Source organism: Physeter macrocephalus, chromosome 19 (genome assembly GCF_002837175.3).
Source record: "Physeter macrocephalus isolate SW-GA chromosome 19, ASM283717v5, whole genome shotgun sequence".
Classification (NCBI taxonomy): domain Eukaryota; kingdom Metazoa; phylum Chordata; class Mammalia; order Artiodactyla; family Physeteridae; genus Physeter; species Physeter macrocephalus.
Window position 1 is genome coordinate 36,392,603 of NC_041232.1, and position 24,505 is coordinate 36,417,107.

Below are 24,505 nucleotides of genomic sequence, written 5' to 3' on the forward strand. Positions count from 1 at the left end.
GCCCCTACTCCCAGGACGGTGCTCGCGGTTTAGCCCACACCCGCAGGCTGCGCGGGGCTCATTGTCTGCCCGGGCGGCGCGCTCCCCTCCCCCCGCCGCCCGCCGTCTCCTCCCCACCCTCTTTTCTCTCCTCCCCTAGCTCCCTCCTCCTCCTCTTCCTCCTCCTCTTCACCTCCAGCGCCCAGCTGCTCGCAGAGCGCAGTTCCGACCCACAGCCTGGCACCCTTCGGCGAGCGCTGTTTGTTTAGGGCTCGGTGAGTCCAATCAGGAGCGCAGGCTGCAGTTTTCCGGCAGAGCAGTAAGAGGCGCCTCCTCTCTCCTTTTTATTCACCAGCAACACCGCGCAGACCCCGGACTCGCGCTCGCCTGCCGGCGCCCTCGGCCTCTCTCAGCGCTCTGGAGCCCCCTCCGCCACGGCTGTTCTCCATGCGCAGCGCCCACCCGAGGTTCGGCTGCTTCCTCTCTTGCTCGATCTCTCCTCTTTCCTCCTCTGCACCCCCCACCCGTCGCTGGCCCGTCGGCCTCGGCTCTCCGGCCCTCTGCGGGCCGCGATCGGCTCCGAGGGTTTCTACCTTCTCCACTCCCAGCAGGCACCCAGGTTCCCGGGACACCGCGGACCGACTTCTGGTGTCTTTTGCTCTCCCCGAAGCGCTTATCTGCGCGCAGCCTTATCTCCGAGTTATCTTGGCGCAAAGGGGCGGGAGCCGGCAGTCAGGCGGGCAGAGACTTCTTTCTTGCTATCTAGTCCCGGTCTGTGTGTGGGTATTAATTTTAGTATGGTTATCTCCGATGAGCCCAGGCGATTTGGAAAAGCAGCCCCGAGTAAGGCCAGTCCGGCTGTATTTCGCCTCCCTCCTCCACCCCCTCCTTGTCTCCCTGTCATTCTTCCTGCTCTCCCCTTTGGGGTGGCCTCGGCTCCGGGGCGGTCTCGCGTTCCCCCCTTACATTTCCCCCTCCTTTTCTCTGCGCTCCGCTCCACCCCGCTACGTCCGATTCCGGAACGGTCTGGCCTTTCCACGGCTGGGGATGACCGCGGGGTGGGCCGGGGTGCTCTGGCCGGCGTGGCGCGGCCGGCGTGAGCGCACGCGCTGGCGGCTGCAGAGGCGAGCGGTGTCTAAGGTGTGCGGCGCCGCGGGGACGCAGGTTGGGCAGGAGACTCCGGCCCCGCACGCACCCCGAACTGCCTATGTCCCGAAGGTCCGAGACTGCGGTCTCCGCCCTGCGGCCCCACCTTCCAGGGCTGGGTTGCATTTCTCTCTGGGGCTCGCGTTCTGTCTCGTCAGCGCAGTCCGGGAAGCTCTGGGAAAGCCAGTATGGGAGAACGCGGCGGTTTCGTTTTCGGGAACAGGTTGCCTTCCCTGTGCTAATGATTTTCACGCGGGCAGCTCTCATATTGAGGCATTCCGGGCGAGCGACCCCCGTACGGAGGAATGATAAGGCAGCGCCGACACGCATGGCTACTTAAAAAGTTCCTTTGTGTGCCATCGGCCAGGAGGGAGCCACTTCGGGGCGGAAGGAAAACCTCGGCCAGCCTCGCAGTCACCCTTGGGGTCTGGCGCGCGCGCTGATGAAGGATGCTGCGGAGGGGGTGGGAGGGGAGGGCGAAGGGGCCCGAGCCGTGCGGGTGAGGGAGAGCTGGTATCCGGGTCCTGGGAAGATCCTGTGGCGGCTGCGCAGGCCCCATGCCCCTCTCCTTACCCACCCCTTGAGCCCGGGGCAGAAACGGGATCTCTGAGGAATCTTACTAGCTAGAGAGGGGAGGGGAGGTGAGATGTTGTGCCGCCTGCGCTTTGGATAACTCCTTTTTTATTTCTCCTCCCGACTCTGTCTCCCTCCCCATCCGGTCTCAGGAGCTAGAAGTCAGCTAGGAGCGGCGCCGGACCGTGGATGGCCTTGACTGACGGCGGCTGGTGCCTGCCGAAGCGCTTCGGGGCCGCGCCTGCCGACGCCAGCGACTCCGGAGCCTTTCCAGCGCGGGAGCCCTCTACGCCGCCTTCCCCCATCTCCTCCTCTTCTTCCTCCTGCTGCTCTCGCGGTGGGGAGCGCGGCCCCGGCGGCGCCAGCAACTGCAGGACACCGCAGCTCGACACGGAGGCGGCGGCGGGACCCACGGCCCGCTCGCTGCTGCTTAGTCCCTACGCCTCGCATCCCTTCGGGGCTCCCCACGGACCTTCGGCGCCGGGGATCTCTGGCCCCGGGGGCGCCCTGTCGAGCTGGGAGGACCTATTGCTCTTCACTGACCTCGACCAGGCCGCGACCGCCAGCAAGCTGCTGTGGTCCAGCCGCGGCGCCAAGCTGAGCCCTTTCGCCCCCGAGCAGCCCGAGGAGATGTACCAGACCCTCGCCGCCCTCTCCAGCCAGGGGCCCGCCGCTTACGACGGCGCGCCCGGCGGCTTCGTGCACTCGGCGGCCGCCGCGGCTGCGGCGGCGGCCGCGGCGAGCTCCCCAGTCTACGTTCCCACTACGCGCGTGGGCTCCATGCTGCCCGGCCTGCCGTACCTCCAGGGGGCCGGCGGCGGGCCCGCCAATCACGCGGGCGGCGCGGGCGCGCACCCCGGCTGGCCCCAGGCCTCCGCCGACAGTCCCCCGTACGGCAGCGGAGGCGGCGCGGCGGCCGGCGGGGCGGCGGGGCCCGGCAGCGCCAGCTCCGCAGCGGCGCACGTTTCGGCGCGCTTCCCCTACTCGCCCAGCCCGCCCATGGCCAACGGCGCGGCTCGGGACCCGGGGGGCTACGCGGCGGCCGGCGGCGGGGGCGCGGGCGGCGTGAGCGGTGGAGGCGGCAGTCTGGCGGCTATGGGCGGCCGCGAGCACCAGTATGGCTCGCTGTCGGCCGCGCGGCCGCTGAACGGGACGTACCACCACCATCACCACCACCACCCGAGCGCCTACTCGCCCTACGTGGGTGCACCGCTGACGCCCGCCTGGCCCGCCGGACCCTTCGAGACCCCGGTGCTGCACAGCCTGCAGAGCCGCGCCGGAGCCCCGCTCCCTGTGCCGCGGGGCCCCAGCGCAGGTAAGGGTCGCGCCGCGGCCTGGGAGTCGGGGCGCGAGGGAGTGTGGAGTAGCTACTTGACTTGGGCCCTGTTTCCAGGGCATTCCTGTCTGGGTGCCCGGAGTCTGGCCGCGTTGTTGTGGTGCTTCTGTTTTGAACGAGAGAGACTAGATGCGCAGATATGCCTCAGTGTCTGGGAGGAGGTCCAGGGACTTGATGGATAGTGCCTGGAGTGGGCAGTTGGAAAAAATGAGCCCAGGAGGGAAAGGACAGGGCCTGAACTTGGTCGCAGACTCCAGTTTGCGTGGGTGGAAGCGTGAGAGTCCATTTGGAGGGTAACTTTAGGAGCAGCGTGTTGGGCATACGATTCACCCTCTCCTCCAATACACACAGGCATACCCAATTCAACTCTCCCAAGGTCGGGAGTTGCATGTGTTTTCCTCAAGGAGAGTGTTTAAAGAGGTCCATGGTGGAAAAGGACCTAGTTGGCATCTCCCTGACCCTCAGTGAGAGGGAAAGAAGAGAGGTCAGCCTTGTGACTATCCCGAGGGAAAGCTGGTGACGGGGCCCTTTTGCTTGGCATCAGCAGGCTGGCGGGGTGTCGGGCTGCTGCTCCCGCCTGCGCCCCCCAGGCTGGGACCATGGGTCCAGGAGCGCTCACACCGATTCTTCCTCCGGAGTCCAGGCCAACAATTTTTCACTTTCCAATCCCACTCATGCTTTCCATTCCAGTGTCTGGGGGCAGTTTGGAGTGAACTGGGAAAACACAATTGTCAAAATTCCTGCAAATGCCCGTCCTGCTCTTCAAGGACAAGGGAGGGTGTGAACTGTTGTCTGGCCTGACAGAGGCACGTTGGTTTCTTTCCTCAGCTTCAGCGTTCTGGGTCCTTCTTCGTGCTTTCAGAGGTCTCTCTTTGTATTTAACCTGTTTGATATAACCTGACAGTCTCCTAAGACAAAAAATGGGCTTTTTTGGCCGTTGTTTCTTTGAGGGGAGCTGTGGGAGTCAAGAAGTGGCAAAGACAAGGAGGCACATCAGCCTAAGGTACCCTACCTGGCGCTCTCAGGCCCAAGGTCTGGGCTTTGCAGGAGAGCCCTTCACTTAGGGACAGCAAGTCTTTTAGGGACCCTAATTAGTGAGGGTCAAGTAAGGCAACTGCCAGCCTTGTGTTCAGAGACAGCCTGGGAATGCTAGTGGCCTGAAGGTGTGAAGGATCTTATTTGAATTGCCCTCTCTCAATAACATTGGGCTGAAAATCCCCTCTCCTCTCCTTGCAAAGCTGGTCCTGGAGACCATCTTTATGGTCTGTGTGTAGAGTGGGGCGGTGGGGAGGGCCCTGTTGAAGTTTGGAGACTTGAGAGCACAGAGCCCTGTCACCCTTCCTGCTGCATAGGGACCCACATCTGGCTCCCGGGAGCAGAGAGACAGGGAGAAGGATCTTCAAAGGATGGAAGGGGGTGGTGGTTAGGCTGTGAGGTTTCTGTCAGTCAGGAATCCAGCAGGGAATCCGAAAGGTTGTGTGAGCTGGGTAGGGGGCAGCTCTGCCTGCTTGGCGACGCACCTTAGCGTGACCTCCATTTCCCTTTTCCCTCTTCCAGCATTACACAGGACAGAGAAGCAGTCCAAAAGACATAATCGGAGTCTTTGGATGTTTAAAGTAATTGGTTTTGTGAGAAAAATCCTTTCAGAGGTGGTAGGGTGCAATTACAGACAGGTTGTAAGTTTTTCAATTTAAACTTAGCCTATCCTTTCACTAATTTTTTCCCTTTCTGGGTAGAACACACACTGCAAAGTTAGAAAAATCTTGTGTAGACTCGGAGCATGTTTGAAAAAAAAGGAAAGGGGTTTGGGAACACCCAGCTTTTGCATAAAGAGTCTTTAAAGAAGGCAGGAAGCTGCTGAGAATAAGCCAGTCTGGGGGTGGGGGAGATGAATGACCCTAACTTTACTTGTCCATTACAGGTGTTCCCATGCTAGAGAGACCTCGACCCGCAGCACCTCTCCTCCCAGCTTCCTAACTGATTCTCTGCTTCTCCACTTTGATTTTTTTTTTTTTTTAAACAAACCATTTTTGGAGGCACTCTTTTTCGAGCAAATGGGCAGGGCTAAAACCTGAGCCCTGAGCTTTCTCAACCTGCACAGTGCGGGGTGGAGTAGGGGGCTGTCTCTGGGAACCTGCTCCATTCACCTCTCCCTGGTGCTGGTGCTGGTGGGGAGTTTGGGGGTGAGTTCTGTGCCCTCCCAAGCTGCCGCTGAATTGGGTTCCATTCTCGGTCCTGGGATGACATTCGCTGGCCTTGCCCTTCTCCCCTGAGTCTGTCACTGCCCAGGGCCACCCAAAGCAGCCAGGTTAGGAGACAGAGGATGAATTGGGGGGAAATGGTGAGAGAGCTTCCAGCACAATCAGATTTCGTGATTTATAAAAAGTAGCTTTTTCTTATTTTAGTTATAGGATTGCAGCTGCTGAATGAGGAGTGGGGAAAAGTGTGGAGGCAAAATGGGAGATGTAGATTTTACTTAATTAAAAATAAGCAAACTTCCTAAATTTTATTTATCCAAAGTAGACTTAAAGTTTTGTCTCTGGGTTTTCAGCTGACTAAAGAGATTTACCTGGGGCGTTCACACTGTCTTCTCCGGGGAGACTTTATTGTTCCCAGCCCGGGAGAAGGAGGCCAGGCGTAGGGCTGGGTTCTCCAGGGAATGCCCCAATTCTCCATGGAGAGGGGCTCTGATAGGTAACATTTTAAAGTCAACAACAAAGACAAATACCTTGTTTAACTTCAGTGTCCTTGAAGTCCTGAGCATTTTACTGATTACCGTAGTCAATAGTAGCTTTTAGGGCGGAGAAGAATAAATCTTTGTGATGTGTTCTAAGTTGCAGTATCCCCATGACAACTTTGAACTCGAGTTATGTGGGAGGCTAGTTTCTTTTAAACTTATTTCTTGAGGAGGAAGGAGACTTGTTTTGCAGGGTAAATAATATTAATGGAATGAAAGATTTTTGTATGTCCAAATCCCTTTTAAATATCTTTACAAAAGTGGATGGTAGACACAAGCTGTAAACTGCTCGTGAATAGAAAGAGAAAGAATAGAAAGGCTTGCTAGCATACTCTTCAAATAAACTTTAAAGTGTAATGTTTATTTACTTTAAAAATTGATTCAAAAATGCTCCTTAAAGAAAGCAAAATTGTAACATTTAAATTTTCTATACTATAAGTAACTCTAGACTGGAGATATTTTAAAGTCTATTTAAAAAGTGCTTGATAAGAACCTATCTCATTTTAGATAATTATTCATATTTAACTGATTCAAGGGGAAGTAATACATGTTAAAACCATTCTTTAGAGTAAATTAGCAGGTTTAGGTTAATTGTGAACTCCGGAAAACTAACCAAGTAGCCAAATGATGAATATAATTTAAATAGATGACATAAGTTGAAATTTTAGTGCAGGAAAATAGGTAAAAATTTATTTAGCATTGGGACAGGCCTAGTAATTTTCTGAATTGGTAAAGCATCAACCATTTATAGACGTTTTGTAGATTGAAGCAATAAGACCCACTTGGAAATCATAATATTTTAGTATTTGGTCCTTGTGGCATGAAAATCAAGCTTAACATTTTATCTCTGTTTATTAATCTTTTAGTGCTTTCCCTGACCCCTGAGGAGACCTGAGTCATTTCTAATTAATTGGCAAAAGTGCCCAAGAACAGTATTTCTAATTTCACTTGTCTGTTTTTTACTGAGGAAAAGGAAGAGTAGTAGATACAGCAAACACCTTCAAAAAGTTAACTTGAGATAGAAGTAAAGAAGACAGCATCACTTTGTCCGGTGATATTTGTGGGTTAGGGCAGGGGGTCAGTGATCACTGTTAATAGTGTAAGGCTTGCTGGGGTTTGGCAAGTGGTATATTGTAATTATGATGGATTTCAGTTTTGAAAAGCTTGGGAACAGCCGGAAAGAAGGGGTCAGAGGACCCAAACCGACCTCCCCACGGCTCAACTCTGAGGTCCTTGGAGACAGGAGGCAGTTGATTCGGGCCGGGCTTCCAGCTCTGTCTCCGACTGCCTTGGGGTTTGCACTGGGCGCGCCCAGGGGTGCAGAAGTATTGGACAAAGTGTTGGTCAACAGGTCGATGGCGATGACATCAACAGCCGGCTCCCGGCCGGGCCGCCGAGCAGAAAGCCCGGTGGGGAAGGCCAGCACTGCGGCTCGGGGTGCTGGGGTGTCGGGGAGGCCCGCGGAGACGGACGGACGGACCGGCGGGCGGGCGGGACCTCACCGGCTTCTCGTCCCCGCAGACCTGCTGGAGGACCTACCTGAGAGCCGCGAGTGCGTGAACTGCGGCTCCATCCAGACGCCACTGTGGCGGCGGGACGGCACCGGCCACTACTTGTGCAACGCCTGCGGCCTCTACAGCAAGATGAACGGCCTCAGCCGGCCCCTCATCAAGCCGCAGAAGCGCGTGGTGAGTGCGAGCGCCGCCCTCCCCTGCGGCCCGGCCCCAAGCGGCGCTCTTCCCCTGGGGCTTGGGTCTCCCCGCCCGGCCCCGCCCGGCCGCACCTGTCCCCGCGGGGGCACCCGGGGAGGGCCGAGCGCCGGCCCGAGCGGTACGCCCGGTTCTCCGGTCGTTTGAGCGCCCACGAGCGCAGGTCCCGAAGCCTGAGACCGGGGAACGGAGGCAGCCCCCCGACCAAATTTACACAAGGAGAGTGACGTCCTTAAATGGAAAAAAAAAAAAAAAAAAAAGGTGTACTGTGCTACCGTCTTTTAAAAGTACCAAAACTCCCTATATTTACAAATCTTTAGATGTACTTGTAAATGCACTGAAGTAGTTTTGGAAGGAGATACAAGGAATGAGTAATGTTAGTAACCTCCAGGGAGAAAAACTGAGGCTACAGCCCCAGGTCAGGTGAAGGAAGGAGATTTTTTTTCACTGTGGACTCTTTGGTCTCGTTTGGAGTTTATTCTTGAAAAAAATCATGCTTCTTTGTAACATGGCCCCTCAAATGGATATGACAACAGCGAACCCACAGTCCCTTTCTCCCCACAGCCTCATCCTCCTGGACCCCTTTGACTCTGTCCCTTTTACCTCTGGGCCCCTTCCACCTCTTCTCGGAGGCAGACTAGTTTTAGCTCCAAATTCCATCCGTCTTTTGGACTGTCCTTGAGTCGGGTGAAAAATTTATTTACTCTAACCTTTGTTATTTTGAAAAGTGGCTGTTCAGAGAACTACATAGAACTTGAGAAGAAAATGCAGTCTGCATGGTTTTTTTGCAAGTAGAGGATTTTCACCATCCTGACGCATTTCACTATGTTTTATTAAAGTGTGGGAATTCTGATTTTCTTCAGGGATCAATCTCTTATTGTCTTGTGTGTTGTTAAGAAGGAAAGTGTATTTACTGCTGTAGTGATTGGAGAAAATAAATGAAAGCTTTCACAAGCCCCACCGTAAGGCTAACATTTGTTTAGCCAAGCACTCATACTCTAATACCTTTTAAAGTAAAATATTTTACAGTTAGATGCCAGACATCTTAAGTATCCAAGTAATTTATTTAATTGTTATACTCTAATTAGCAGGAACAAATGCTACACATGTTGTTTGTGTTAAATAGATTAGAGTGAAATTGCATCACAATGTAAGTCTGACACCTTAAAGAGAAGCAATTAGTTTTATGGTTGTTTTGTTTTTAATGCATTTAAAATAAAGTGGCCGAGGTTAATTTAATGAGTGTATGTGCCTTAAACTTGTTACAGTCTCCCACAGCTTAAACTTTTCTTCAAAGGGCATCCTTAACTTCAGTGCCTGACTCCCTGTGGTTTTCATTTTTCTACATGCATCATATTTAAAAAGAAAAAGTACTGCCGGAAAATATTCCAAGGAAGTTCCTTGTTTTCTTGTATTAGCCAATGTATGAACAATGAAACTGATTATTATTTTTTTGGAAAGGCGCATTGAGCTGAGTCCAGAAGGTAACATTTTCTCAAGATTGAGCAAAAAAAACTGGCAGAATTTAGGTTCTAGTGGCATTTTAAATTTGATCTAGTAATATCCATATTTAGATGGCGGCATTAGTTTTGTGCACTTACCAGTAAAAATAACTGTTAGCAGGAAAAAAAACCAGTTTTTAACATCTCTGAATCTATTAGTTTTCCTTCTGTGTAGCAGGTGTCTTGGCAGTGACCAAGGTCAGCCAATGTGCTTGGTAAATGTGTTATAAATGATACCAATTGAAGGGTGTGTCTATCAATTAGTTTTCCTTGTGGGCTTCTTATTTATTGTTTTGCTGGATCTAGTTAGTTCTCAGAATGTTGAACCCAAGTTTGTTTAGCTAGCAGTACAGAACCAATCACTGAATTTGAACTTGTAATACATTGCAAAATAAGAGATTTATGGTGTCACTTGAATTCCTTGTCAGTGATGAATATAGCTGAGATCACTTGTTACAGGAACTTTTATAACCCACTCACCTTCATTTCACATGTTTATGGGGACTGGCTTCACTTATGATCTGCAGTTGACAGTCATAAAGTTCTTTGTTATAATGGCAAATTCTGATAACAAGTTTGCCTCACATTGGCTCCAAATTCCACTGGAAACTGTCATAAATGACCTGTTTATAAAATGAAACTTCCTGTCCCTAGTTTACTGATTTCACATTTATGAAGAGAAAGGAGTGCTCTTCTGGGAAATTATTTTCTTTTAACCATAAAGTAAGAAAAAAAAAGCCCTGATGTGTAAGATTTTATGTTTTCATCATTTTAACAAGCAATTTCCCAAACAGTTCTGTCAGCCAGACATTCATTTCAACCAAAAGGCAAATTGATTCTTTCTTAGCACCGATTTCTTAAAAAGGTGGCAGTACTAAAAGGCTTCCCAGTGTCTCTTTGGTTTTACAACTTGTCTGTAAAGAGTATGCTACAGCAATACAACAGGATGTGAGTTATAAAAGCAAAATTCAATTTTAGCTTTTAAATTTGCCAATGAAGATTTTGGAGGTCTCTGTCTTTTAATCTGAATATTCACTGTATGCTCAGTCTGTGTTTTTGTTGTCCATTCTTTATAACTTCTTTTCTTAAATTAATCATCATGGCCAACTTCCCTTATTCTGTATCTTTCAACTTGCTTTGGTCCCTGGATTTTCCCCATAGCTTTTTTTTTTTTTTTTTTTTTTTTTTACTGAAATCACAGCAGGTTTTTAGTTGCCTATCTAGGTAATTTAAAAACAAACTTAGATTTTTGTCATTCTAGGCAGGAACTTATACTAGCTTAAATAGCCCCTCTTTATAATGCACACATAATAATTTAGAGGAAATAAATTCCATATAAGGATGTTATGGGTATAAAGGGAACATAGAAATCAGAGTGGAAGACTGTTAGCCTCTTCTGATAAATTTAACCCTTTGTATGAACAAAAGTTGAGTACTATATTGACAGGCTAAATAAAATATAGCAGCATCACCATATATAAGACAATGTCAGCACTAACACAGTGTTGTAAAATTTGCTAATCCTTTGTAAAATGGATAATACAAAAATCCACGCAATATGCAATCATGATAATTAATGAGATGTATTAAAATATATTTCTTTCCAAAACTTTTGTACATTTTCCAAAATCCATTTCTGTGAATATATATAGGCCCTTCTGCAGTTTCTGGTTTATTCCTCTGCACATGTCTGAGAAATAGATCGATATCTCAGCTTTCAGGTGAAGCAGAGACTCCCCAAAGCCACTTAACATGTTGGCAGGTGGTTTGTGACTGCATTTCTTTTTTTTTTTTTTTAATAAATTTATTTATTTTATTTATTTATTTTTGGCTGCATTGGGTCTTTGTTGCTGCAGGCGGGCTTTCTCTAGTTGTGGTGAGCGGGGGCTACTCTTCGTTGCGGGGCGCGGGCTTCTCATTGCCATGGCTTCTCTTGTTGCAGAGCATGGGCTCTAGGCACACGGGCTTCAGTAGCTGTGGCTCGCGGGCTCTAGAGCACAGGCTCAGTAGCTGTGGCGCACGGGCTTAGTTGCTCCACGGGCATGTGAGATCTTCCCGGACCAGGGCTTGAACCCGTGTCCCCTGCACTGGCAGGCGGATTCTTAACCACCGTGCCACCAGGGAAGTCCCCTAGAACATCTTTTAAAAAGAGAAAAAAAATCTAGAAGTTTCTTCTCAATGAACAATTTCCTCATTTGGGACCAGGTCTGCCAGAGCCTCTGACAATACACACAGATAGAAAACATTTCTTGTCCAGGAAGCTTGGTTTCCCTTGTGCGAGCAGAATTCCAGAGGAGGGGGCACAGAGAAACTCATTTCTTTACTCTTGTGTCTCAGCCGGCTTACAACAGTGAGTGCAGGCATTGGCCAGCATTGTGACTGCTTTAATCTATGCTAATGGGCTGGAGCAAATCAATCTTATGTATTGGATGGAGCACACTTTGGTCCAGGAAGGTCAACCTAATTACACGTCAAGGTTTTTTTCTCAAGGGACCTCTTATTTATAATAACCAGGTACATGCTTATTGATGGCAGGGACGTGATACATTGATGTATGTAGCATATGCATAAAAATCACATATCTGTACATTTACATTCTTGTGCTGCTTTCTAGCCTTCCTCCCGCCGGCTTGGATTGTCCTGTGCCAACTGTCACACCACAACCACCACTTTGTGGCGCAGAAACGCCGAGGGTGAACCTGTGTGCAATGCTTGTGGACTCTACATGAAACTCCATGGGGTGCGCCACCTACTCTGCTCATGTGTATACATGTTCAGTGTCTTGTTTGTACATAGTTTCAGTTTAAAAAATCAGCAAAGGAGAGGGCATAACAGTGAAAAATCTGATTTTCTATATGTACCTCTGTGACTTGAGGGTGCTGTTAATTATAATAGAAACTTTTATCTTACTAGTAAGAAACAAAAAATACTGCCAATTAAACTGTCACACAAATCCATAGTAAGACATCCCAATTTTAGAAATACTAAAATGTGGGAAAGTGCATTTTAGAATTGATAAGATGGTAGTAAGCTTTAAAAAAAAAAGCTGTAAAGTCGAAGTATAGTTGATTTATAATGTTCTTGTTAGTTTCAGGTGTACAGCACAGTGATTCAGTGATACATATGTGTGTGTATAATATATATATTACATACGTTTATATGTATTCTTTTTCAGATTCTTTTCCCTCATAGGTTATTACAAAATATTGAGTATACTTCCCTGTGCTAGCAATGCTTGTGGACTCTACATGAAACTCCATGGGGTGCGCCACCTACTCTGCTCATGTGTATACATGTTCAGTGTCTTGTTTGTACATAGTTTCAGTTTAAAAAATCAGCAAAGGAGAGGGCATAACAGTGAAAAATCTGATTTTCTATATGTACCTCTGTGACTTGAGGGTGCTGTTAATTATAATAGAAACTTTTATCTTACTAGTAAGAAACAAAAAATACTGCCAATTAAACTGTCACACAAATCCATAGTAAGACATCCCAATTTTAGAAATACTAAAATGTGGGAAAGTGCATTTTAGAATTGATAAGATGGTAGTAAGCTTTAAAAAAAAAAGCTGTAAAGTCGAAGTATAGTTGATTTATAATGTTCTTGTTAGTTTCAGGTGTACAGCACAGTGATTCAGTGATACATATGTGTGTGTATAATATATATATTACATACGTTTATATGTATTCTTTTTCAGATTCTTTTCCCTCGTAGGTTATTACAAAATATTGAGTATACTTCCCTGTGCTATACAGTAGGTCCTTGTTGGTTATCTATTTTGTATATAGTAGTGTGTATATGTTAAAAAACTGTACACTTAAAAGAGAAAAAGCATGGAACCAACTAGAAATTCACACTAACTAGTTTATAGCTTAAAAAATGTGAATGCAATCAAATACATTTATACAAAAGACGAATAGCTATATTTGATAGCTATAGTTAGATTCTACATTTTAAGGATAGCGCAAGATATTATATGTCAATTTTAAAAAGAAAATTATCCTTGGTATATGTAGGGAAAAGAATACATGATCTCTCTGAAATAAAAATATTTATTTTTATTGTATGTATTCAGTGTTTTTACACTGAATGTATTCAGCGGTTTTACTCTGTAATTGAAGTTGTTTAAAACAATAAACATTAAGTTGAAGGAGTAAGTTCTCCCTGGCAAATCACCCTCCCTATTTTTTTTTCTGGAGGAATCTCTGCATTTGATGGGGAAAGTGTAGTCTTTGTGCAGTTCACATCTACGAAGTGTATGTAAAAATTGGATTGACATTTATTGCCAAGTTCTTTTAAATGAGGGCTTTCAGTACTGAGGTTGGGTCTTTAGTTAGTTTGGTTTTTCTTCAATATAATGTTTATTAAACTCATGGCCTATGTGAACAATTTTTTAGGTGCCTCGACCGCTTGCTATGAAAAAAGAGGGAATTCAAACGAGGAAACGAAAACCTAAGAACATAAATAAGTCAAAAGCTTGCTCTGGTAAATATAACAAAATACTATTTGACTGTCAAGTATTTGCCAAACTTAGCAGAGTATATGTATATTTATGAGGTTAATTTTGACTGTTGCAGGTAATAGCAATAATTCTGTTCCCATGACTCCAACTTCCACCTCTTCTAACTCAGATGACTGCAGCAAAAATACTTCCCCTACGACACAACCGACAGCCTCAGGGGTAAGTGTTAAAACAGTATAGACTCCTTCTAAGCTACTGGGTTGCTCTCCCGGTATATTATCTCAAATTTTATCTTATCTGGTAGTACAATAATCTAAATCAACAGTTCAGTTTTGTTAGCTGATACCTAAGAATAGTTTTTAGAGGAAATTACATTTAAATGTCAACAAAATGACAAACTTAAGTACTTTACAAACCTCTTAATTAAGATCGACATCATTTTTTTATGGTTAAGTTAACCCAAGTAAAGGCAAGAAGTTTTGGTTTGAAGTGCTTTAAATTGTTTTATTTCCAGGTTTTTATCTGAGTTTATATATATATGTATATGTATATACGTTTCTAATGTATATACATGTATTATGTATTTCTAATGTAGATCAGGAAAAGTACCAGCTCAGTGGTTTTATATATCCCAGTGCCCATGGCATTTAAATTGCTTTTGCTTATCAACTCCAGCCTTCTTTCTTCTCTTCCTTCTTTACATTAAAAAAAAATCATCTACCCAAAGCAAAGCTCATCACAATGAGTCATGTGATGTGCTGCTGTATTCGCTGATCTTCACCTAACAGTCCTCTGCTGGGCTGGGCAGACTTTGCCATCTTCTAATGCACCTTGATTGTACCCAGGCTTGTTTCAGCCTGGTGATCAGCCTGTGAGCAGTTCAGTTTGTGTGTGATTTCGCGCCCCTGAGGACAAGGGTGCCTGGGTCTCTGTGAAGATCACAGACTTCGTTTCAGTAAAGCTGTAATTGAAAGTCAGTTTTTCTCAAATGACGAGCACTTTCCCACCCTAGTGTTTCCCAAATTTACCTGGAATGCCCTTTAAAAATGACCGGGCCGCACCCTGGTCCTCAGAGATCCAGGGCCCGACCTGTGCGGCAGCATTTCACAGCCCCGGGTGAGGATTACACTGAGACTGGTTTAGGACGAAACATTAGCATTAAAATTCCTACTTAGTAATTCTTTTCTACATTTAATTTTGCTTTATTTGGGGTACTTTGAAATACTACAGATTCCTGGGCTCCACCCTGGATTTTCTGAGTCAGCGTCTCTGGGGGTGGGGCTTGGAAATTTGTGTTTTTGAACAATCGCCACAGGTGAAATTGAAACTACTGCCCTTGAGGTGTCTTTGAACCAGGAACCTCGGAGCTGGTATTTTTACTGGCTTAAACAAACAAAAATTAAACATTAAAAAAAAGTTGATAACTGCTTAAAGGTATATTTGATATTTTTCTTTGACTCCTCCAATTCAAAGCCTTTTGGACTCTTTTTCTTTAATGAACAAGAAGTTTGTTCAGAGTTTCCAAAGGGAAAAAGCCTTTTTGCTGTTTTTGTTTGTTGCAGACACATATTCTTAAAGAACGTTTCTAGCCTTTATAAAGATGAACTCTGGTGAATGACTTTTTTTACAGGAGGGTAAGATGTAACTTCAAGGGTCTAAAGTGGTAAATAGAAGTTGTGAGGAAATGAAAAGGTCAATATTATTTTAAAATATCCTTTGTTGTGCCCCAAGTCCTCAGAAGCAATTACGCAGCTTAAATCAGGCGAAAGGATGTTCTGGTTTTCTGAAGCATTGAGGGATCAGCTAGGGTTTCAGCCTCAGTATCTGTCTCTCCTGGCTAAAAAGTGGATTGCTGCCAGCTCCAACTCACTTTTGTTGGTGCTACAGTCCAAGCTTAGCATGGCAAAAGCTAAATTTGAATGATAAATGTCACAGAAATAGAGATATTTGCCCAACAATGGGCTTTGGAACCTTAGTGGGCGGAGTCTGTTTTGCCCTTGTGGTTTTGTGATGTAAAATTTCAAAATTGGCTATTTGCAAGTCCAATCAATTTTGCCCTCCAGGGGAGGAACAGTGCAAAGGCAGTGACAGGGTCAGGCCCGGACTTGTCTGGAAGAAGGACCTCGGGAGTCCAGCAGCTAGTCCCACGGCAGCTTTGGTGTCCCTGCATCTGTCTCTCACTTGGGACCCAGCATGCCGGGGCGGCTCGTCGGCCAGTGCCATCGGATGAAAGGCTCAGTTTTCTACCAGAGGCCAGGAGGCAAAGCAATTTTAGTATTAAAAAAATATATTTTAAAAAGTACTTTAGAGATTGGGGGAGTTGGAGAGCAGTTCCTTACAAGGTCTTTTGCTGCACGCTCCCCATCACTCCCGGAGCCCGGGCAGCATCTGTGGCAACCAGCGGTGTGAGCTGCAGACCGGGGTGGGGGGGTGGGGGGAGTGGGCAGTTCTCCAAGCCCAGGTGGCCTCAGAAGTGCTTCCTGACAGCTTTTCCCGAAGCTGGTGGGGTGAGGTCAGGGCTTGGCGGGGGAGGGGAGGGTGGGGGGGGGCAGGATTGCCCATCATCCCCTCCTCCCTCCAGGGACCCGCCCTTCCTGGCCTGGGCTGGCACTGGGCTCGTGGGTTTTCTCCGGATGGCCAGCCCATCACGGAGTCTCCCAGCATCGGTGCCTTCCTGATGTGGGTGTTGACTACCCGGCAAAAGCCAGTAGACTGGCTGCCTTGGGAAACTGTCCCCTCCAAGGATAATTGTAGCAGACTCAGTCGTTTCCCCAGGAGTGCCAGTGTGTGTCCGTTGGTCCCTGGACACTTTTCAGACCCTCCTGGGCCGGCTGGTTTTTCGTGCGCGTGGCTAGCTAGCGTGGCAGCGGCGGTGCCGTGAAGAGCCTGCTGGAGCCGTTATCTGTGAGCAACTGGCAGAAGCATTTGTGAAAGGCATGTGTGTAGACAAAGAAGTGACATTTTCCCATTTTGGTCCCAGTTTATCACATTGGAGGGCAGCTGGCGTTGTGAATCACTGCTTTATAGGATTTTGTGAGCGCTGTGGGTGAGGGGGATGTTATTATATCCACACAGCAAGGTTGGGTCCTTCTTCGGCTTGGCATTTAAAACCTCCAGTGATGATGGGTCTGCCCCGTGGATCTCCAGTGGCCCTTGTGACTGACGGGGTGGAAATTAGTCCTGCAGGGTTGTCCTCGTTTAATAGGGACAGCCAAGCTACAAAACAAAGGACAATCGTAGGCATACTCCCAGTGGAACAAGGAAACGAGCCACACGCTCTCCTTAGAGATATAAGTGGCAACATACCTGCTCCTCCACCTTTCCTTAATGACTGTGATTTAAAGCACAGAGACCGTTGCAGGACCGTATCAGACTTGCTGTTTCAATTCCCCTCTGAGAAGTCGGCTGTCGGAGATCACCAGTAGGCATTCCTAGAGGACTTCTTTTAAGTTCTGATGTCCCTGCATGTGGGCATATTCAGTGGTGGTACTACTGTAACCTGGCACCTGAGCAAGCCTGGCTGGAGCTGAGTATTCTGGAGCACAGGAAAAGCATTTTTGCACTGCTCTGAAGCCTCATTTTGTTGACTTTGTGGCATGTCTTAGCTTTATGTACGTGTTGCTCCTTTGTGTTTTAACTAGACCTCTGTCTCATTTCTTCTGATGGTCATCAGGTTGCTGACCTGCTCCCTTATGACTCAGTTTCTCTGTTGCGGGCTGTGCAGGTGTGGTGTGTAAGTTTTGGAGGTGGAGGGAGGGCGGTTTGTCTCCTGTATGAGAACAGGAAGACCCGTTGCTGCTGTCGGGCAGCCTGGTATTAAAATAGCCCCTGTCTTGTTCCTTTGGAATTCTTTTTTTAAATTATTGCAATAAATGATTTATTTGCTTTCATTTATATAATATTTACTATTCATTAGACCTTATTATTTTTCATTTTTCTTTTCCTTATTTTCTCTGTATTAAAAAAATTTTTTTAAATTATTTATTTTTGGGGGCCTTGCCATGTGGCATGTGGGATCTTCCCTGACCAGGGGTCGAACCCGTGACCCCCTGCGTTCGGAGCGAGGAGTCTTAACCACTCGGCCACCAGGGAAGTCCTATCAGAATTTTATAATCAGTTTCTTGTATGGAATTCTTTGTGTTTGTTAAGAAATGTGTTGAACTTAATTTTTGATACAGTTGATTAATTTTGTGACTTTTGAACTTAAAGGTAAATTTCCTCCAAATGTTTTTTTTTTTTTTTCATTCAGTCTGAAATCTTCTTTATCTGTAGATTTACTGAAAAATGTTTATTTAGTTGACCTAAACAGACATCAGATTTTCTTTGGCATTTATAGTCTCTGTGGATTGTAAGAATATTTAAATTTTTCATTGAATTCCATTTATTGACTGAGTTATGTTTTACGTTTGCTGTTATTAGGAGGCAAATATGGTAACATTCTATTTCAGCAATTCCCAAATAAGAGTGAATAAGTAGTCTCTATATATTCTATCCCTTTTAGGACTTGTAACTAAGAATTTGTAAAACTGGAGGATACTTTACATATATACACGCATATATAAAATGCATATGTATATATGTATGTAACATATAATATACAAAAACTTTATAACTCATCCCCCAATTTATGAAGTTATCTCTTAATTTTCCTTGGGACAGGAAGGATTAATTTGATAAAGTGAGCAATAAGACAATGGCTGAGGATAAAAAAATCACTGAACGTATTTTGCCTGCCTGCAAGTAGTTCTGTAGATAATAATTTAACAAAAATTAAAGCCTACTTAAGTTTATATTAAAACTGCAAATATGGGCTTCCCTGGTGGCGCAGTGGTTGAGAATCCGCCTGCCGATGCAGGGGACACGGGTTCGTGCCCCGGTCCGGGAAGATCCCACGTGCCGCGGAGCGGCTGGGCCCGTGAGCCATGGCCGCTGAGCCTGCGCGTCCGGAGCCTGTGCTCCGCAACGGGAGAGGCCACAACAGTGAGAGGCCCGCGTACCACAAAAAAAAAAAACAACAAAAACTGCAAATATAATGTTGAAGTCATCATTAAACATATAATGTGGAAATAAATGGAGATGAACTCTATCTGCCTAGCCCTTGCCTCACGGCCATTGTTCCATTTAAGAAGCACTGTGCTACGGGATGCCCTGTTTTCAGTGTAGTAAAACAAGGTCCTGGACATCAGATTGTTGGTAACGTGGTGGTCGTGGGGACACGAGTGTCTAGACAGATCTTCCTGCTGGTCAGATTTGAAAGTGTTTTAAGTGAGCAACAAAGTTGGGAGTCGAAAGTAGGGAGCCATGAATTCTGACCGCAGGGTTGGAAATGGCTTCTCAGAGGAGAGGAAGTTTGAATTAGTTGTGTAGGATTTTCGTGGGGGAACAATCGGGATAGAGGTTTCCAGGAAGAAGAAGAGCATGGTAACTATGATGCTTCAGGGACATAGTTTTAGGAATTCAGTGTGGCCGGAGTGTAGGGTAGAAAAAGCCAAAGGCAGGAGCTGAGATGGATAAATTAGGTGGAAGGCAGATATTTAAAACTGTTTCAAGTCAATTTTAAGTCAGCCTTAAGTAGGGTCCACACTATGTTCATTTCTAAATGATGGACTTTCTCTAACACCCGCTATGGTGTTGCTGTCCAAAAATGTGTTGTTATACTCCAACAATTAAAACATCCTTAACTGGGCGCATTTTGATAATTGATGTAAACAAATGTTAGCATGCTTGTTTGTACATTTTACAAGCAGGGTTTCTTTTCACAGTTAATAAGGAAAACTACCTCCTTGGAGCTGGTGACATGTCCTGACCTGAGGGGCTCCTTGGGGCAAGATGGTTTCAGGGTGGCTGCCAGGTGACCCTTCCAAATGGAGATGTGTTAAGGATGGTGTGTCTAAGTGTAATTCATTTCCTCACTTTGTGGTTTGTTGTTGGTGACAGACAGCTTCCACAGAGAGAGAGGCAGGCATCCTTAGACTGAGACAAGGACCACATCTCAGATTCCTCTCTGGCTGGTTCTCTGCCTTTGGGTGGGCCTTGCCCATGTTTGGTCAGTTTCTCAGTGTTGAATAGGTATCTTCATTCCTGCCTCATTTATCCTTCTGGGATGCTCTATGCCTAGCGGGACCCATTTCCCTACTGCAGTCAGTCCTAGGTAATAGCTTTATTCAACGACCTTGTCAGAAGTAATACCTCTGAGCTGCATGGTGCTAAATCTCATGCTAGAAGTGGTTTGAAAGAGTTAAGTGCTTAAGTAGCTGAGGGGCAGTGATTTAGGGACTGACATTTGTTGGGATATCTGCATGTTTTTATAAGGCCTTCTGAAGAAAGGTTAGGTACTTGGCAGGTTAATATTTTATATTCTTTTTATAGATTTTATTTTATATGTTAATATTTGCATCCTGTGATGAAAATTGGAAAACCTTGCTTGAGTCATGTAGCTTATTTCTTTATTAGCAAGTCTGTATTCCACTGTCTTTTTCTTTGAGTAGCTGAATCAGTTTGGATTTACTTGACACTATGATTGGTCGCAAAATAATAGCTTCTGTTATTATTAACTGTTTCTGTAGTAGTTAAATACTTGAAAGGAACATTCATGAAGGACCTGCATACAGTATGAGTTGCTTTCACGCAGGGGAACTTGAGTGTGAAGAAGAGAAGATTCAAGAGGCTGCTTGAGTGGGGACCAAAGTTCCCGCTTAACCCTTTTTATTTTTTTAAAAATACATTTATTTATTTATTTATTTATTTTTGTCTGTATTGGGTCTTCGTTGCTGAATGCGGGTTTTCTCTAGTTGCGGCGAGCGGGGGCTACTCTTTGTTGAGGTGCACGGGCTTCTCCTGTTGTGGAGCACAGGCTCTAGGTGCACGGGCTCCAGTAGTTGGGGCACGCGGGGTCAGTAGCTGTGGCTCACGGGCTCTAGAGCGCAGGATCAGTAGTTGTGGCGCACAGGCCCAGGTGCTCCGCGGCATGTGGGATCTTCCCGGACCGGGGCTCAAACCTGTGTCCCCTGCACTGGCAGGCGGATTCCTAACCACCGCGCCACCAGGGAAGTCCCCCTGCTTAACTCTTACCTTGAATGTTCCACGCTCGCCTTTAGGGTACTTGAGAGCCAGGCCTTAGTGGATTAACGACCGTCCGGTTGCTTTGGGGGAGTTTCCTCTCTTTCTCGTACTTTCTCATAAGATTGTGGATGTAGGAAGGCAGGAAACTAGCTTCTGTCAAGTACCTTTTAAGTGCCAGATGTTTTATGTACCCTTTCTCTTTTGTTCCCAATTATCACCGTACAAATGAAGTGTTTTTATTTACGTTTTCCATTTGGGGGAGTGAGACCCAGTAATAGGCCCAAGGTTATGTATCAGATTAAGAGGCAGGGCTTGGGTTTGGACGCAGGTCTGGCAGAGGCAGAGTCAGTGTTTTTACTCCTATGGCATATATACCGGATTAATATGCGATAGTATATGTGCTGCTGAAGCCTTTAGAGAGAAGAAATAACATGTTCTTAAATCTGACTAATTTTGGTTAGTAACTTCAGCATCAAGTACAGCTAGGAAAATAGCGCTAGAGAAGTGATTTTCTTGTGACCAAATACCCAAGGCACATTGTATAAATTTTCTTGTTAAACATACTTATCAATAAAATGTATTATATAATTCTAAGGCTTTGTTAGTTGGGTAATAGAAAAAAATAATAAGTAGTAAAATTTACTGTTGTTGATGTGCATGTGATGGTAAAAATTCTCCCTTAAAATGTGAAATACTTGAAGATCGCGGTATTAAAATCCTTCTGATGGTGTGATTTAAACCCACACACAGTGAGTGCCAAGTTAGTTGGAACTTTTAGAATGTCCAAATTGCCTTCAATTTAATTTTTACAAAATCATTAGAAAAGCATTTCTTAAGAGGCAAGTGTCCACTTCCCCCCCCCCCACCGTTTATAGTCCAAGATACTTTTTTCTAAATGAATAAAAAGAGTTAAAAAGGCATTAATCTCCCACGAGGGTCGGCGAGAGGGTTGCACTTAGGTATTATTATTGCCTCATTTATAAACCAGGATCCGGAGTGACTCCGTAAGGTCATAAGACAAGCCTGCGTTGCAGCCGGGGCTGGAGCCGATGTCTCCCACCTCTCCCAGGGAGTTGGCAGTCATCACAGTTATTAATATCCCACTCGCCACTTGCTGCTGGCCATGAACATAAATATTTTGTTGGCATTTTATCTTCACGCTCCTTACGTGCCAGGCTCCCTTTCTTTTCTTCTTTCACAGACCCTTCTAATAACTCACTCACGTTCCTGTCTGACCACATTGGCCTTCGCCGTGAAAGTCACACGTCACCCTGGCAGGGAATGTGAAAGCATGTGGAGTTTGCATACTTTCACTTTGATCTGAAGGCCTTTTCTAGACTTCCCTCTTTTTTTTTTTTTTCTTTCTTGTGTGCGCGTGCGTGTCGTGGGGAAGATGGTGATTAGAAATACATTTACTACATTAATATGACAATGTCCCTGTATGTATATTAGGAATCAGTAAAACTGTATTGCTCTTTAAATAGTTTATAACATATACGTCCACCCAATTTATCACAGGACTGTGGTTTGTTTAATAACTGACTCGTTATCACAATCTGAAAGCCAGAATACTAGGTGAAGAATAAGTGTGGGCTGCCTTTTCATATGGCCTCAAGTTAGAAGGCTTCATCTCAGAACACAACTTTTCTTTGCGGATTACAGATGCTTTGCAGTTTTTTTTTTCCCCCCGGCCTCTATAAGAATATACAAAAATTGTCACAAAACATGAAATAATGTTACGGAAAACAGGGCCAAATTTAAGAAATCTGGCTTGGGATACTCTGAAATGTTATTGCTAAATGAATCTTCGAAGAAAATGAATTCCTTTACTGGAACAAAAAGTAATTTATTATGCATTTCATGGGTGTCTGCCAAAAGAGTTACTAGCAATATGAAGATCTAATGGATATGAATTAAATACAATCTGTTAACTCTGTGTTTAGACCTATTTGTTAATTTTCTCTGAAACTTTAATAATTAAAAAAAGCATCTCCAAAGATAGCTGTTGACATATGTGATCATTCGTGATTCAGCTGCCTATCATATCAGGGCCGGTACTCAAAAGAGTTTGTGAGCCACAGCAAAAAGAAATTATTTTATTGACCTCAGATTTTAAGAAAGCTTTGAACAAATAACAGGTATGGATTTCACTGTCATGTTGGAGTCTTTTGAGTGAACAATTCCAAGTCATTATCTGATGATATTTAAATGATAATTGACTTGGTGTACTGCCCCTTTTGGTAGTTGTTAGCACGGCATGGTTTCACCGGAGCTGGTGCACACGCTCCAGAATCATATTTTTATCCTATTAAACGTCAAATACTTTCAATTTAAAGCTCTCGTTATGTTTAGTCGCTTGATTCGTGGTGAAGCCTGAATATGGTCTGAAGTTTATCCTGGGGGTTCACGGATTAGCAGCTGGAAGGAAGCAGTCAGGCAACCAAGCGCTAGCTCCAGCTCTGTGTGTGACTATAGCAAACTGCCAAGGTTTTCCTCCTTCAGCTAAAGGGGTAGAGTAATTCCTACCATCTGGTCCTTAGGAGTGTAGTGTAGCATAAGTGGGAGATGCCTGCAGACCACTTTGAAGCTCAAGAAGAAGAGCACTATTTAAATATGACCTTGGAAGTTAATAGCGATGTGCTTTATTTGCATGGCATTTTTTTCATCCCAAGACATTAGACATAAATGTCATTCCCTTTCTTAATGGGGGGAATTTAGAGATGTAAAGCTGTTGTGTTAACAAAGTAACCATGTTTAAATACTTTTATTTCCCTGATAGCAGCGATTTTTCATTCGTTATGATTCTTAGCACTTTCATAATGCCTTCTTGTAAATGCTGCTTGATTCTTGGACTGTGGTCTGCTTTGTCTGGTAGATATGGCCAGAGGAAGATGCTCATCTAAGCTGCTAAAAAGCCAGTCTTTAATAAGATCATAATCCACCAGGTTTTAAATCTTACCTCTGGATCTTTTACCACTGAACTTGACTAGAATAAAGCCATCCATTTTGACTCATTTCCAAAGATAAACTTTTTCTTTAGCAGGCCGGTGACTTCAAGTTGTGGGACAAACCCTTCTTCTTGCAATTTATATTTCTACATCAGTGTTTTACTGATAATCCCAGAGTACTTATAAACTTGGGGCCATGCCTGTCTTTATCACAACATGCTTGCTGTGTGTATGTACAGATGCATAAAACAGTTTGCTCCTTTGTCCAGAGTAGAGTGCGTGTAGAATAATTCTTTCCCTCCTTGAAAAGAGCAGCATCCTGGCTATGGATATAACCCTGCCAGCTCAGGCCCAGAAGGGGCACGAGGGGTCAAGGGGACAGCCAGTGAGCTCTCCTCAGTAAGGAATTTGTTTGCTAAATTCCAAAAAAATAAACTATTCTGCTAAACACTGAGTTGGGTCATCGGCTGAGGTGACCGTGACTCTCCCTTATTGAGCTTTATTGAGCCCTTGTGGGAGACTTAGAGGGTTTTGTTGTGATTGATGGTTTTCATGTGTCCTGATGGAGATAGAACCCGTGTGTGTTTGTGTATCTTCCTAGTGTTACCTCCTCAACTGTTGGGTCACTTTTGTGTCTGGTCCTGTTCCCTCCATCCAAACTGAAATGACCTTGGTTTTTAGAGTGGAAGTTGAGGTTTATCTGAAAGTGTTTCTCCTTTGTTAGGAACTTAGACTTAGTTTTTAATTTTTCTTTTGAGGAAGGATGCTATCAAACACCACAGAGTCTAACCTAGAGGTGACGAAAGCAGAGAAGAAAGCTTTGGCAGTGAGGGGCGGCTGGCTTCCCCTCACACAAGGAAAAGCTGTAACCACAACTTGCTTAGATGTGTAGGAAGGACAGGCCAGAGGCCATGGAAGCTGACAGCCCGAATCCAAACTGAGGAGGCAGTGTGATCATCTTCAAAATCCTGTGCTCTGGGAATGATCACTCACTCCCCCAGCCTGACGGGGGTGCCGAGGTTTGTTTCTCCAGATTGTGAGGCAGCATTA

General features: G+C 45.6%; 1 protein-coding gene across 2 annotated transcripts in view; it reads left to right on the top strand.

The window, feature by feature from the left end:
- The first annotated feature begins 389 nt into the window (after nucleotides 1-389).
- Nucleotides 390-24,505, top strand: part of GATA6 (GATA binding protein 6) — a 30,341-nt gene continuing 6,225 nt past the window's right edge. Inside the window, exons 1-6 of one of the 2 annotated variants that reach the window (XM_024120970.3) lie at nucleotides 390-446; nucleotides 1,851-3,013; nucleotides 7,293-7,459; nucleotides 11,597-11,722; nucleotides 13,381-13,468; nucleotides 13,561-13,664. In XM_024120970.3, coding sequence (XP_023976738.1) covers nucleotides 1,888-3,013; nucleotides 7,293-7,459; nucleotides 11,597-11,722; nucleotides 13,381-13,468; nucleotides 13,561-13,664 — 1,611 coding nt within the window. In that variant the 5' untranslated portion in view covers nucleotides 390-446; nucleotides 1,851-1,887. Of the gene's footprint in view, nucleotides 447-1,800; nucleotides 3,014-7,292; nucleotides 7,460-11,596; nucleotides 11,723-13,380; nucleotides 13,469-13,560; nucleotides 13,665-24,505 lie in introns of those variants that run through there. The other variant, XM_028480288.1, reaches the window with a different exon arrangement.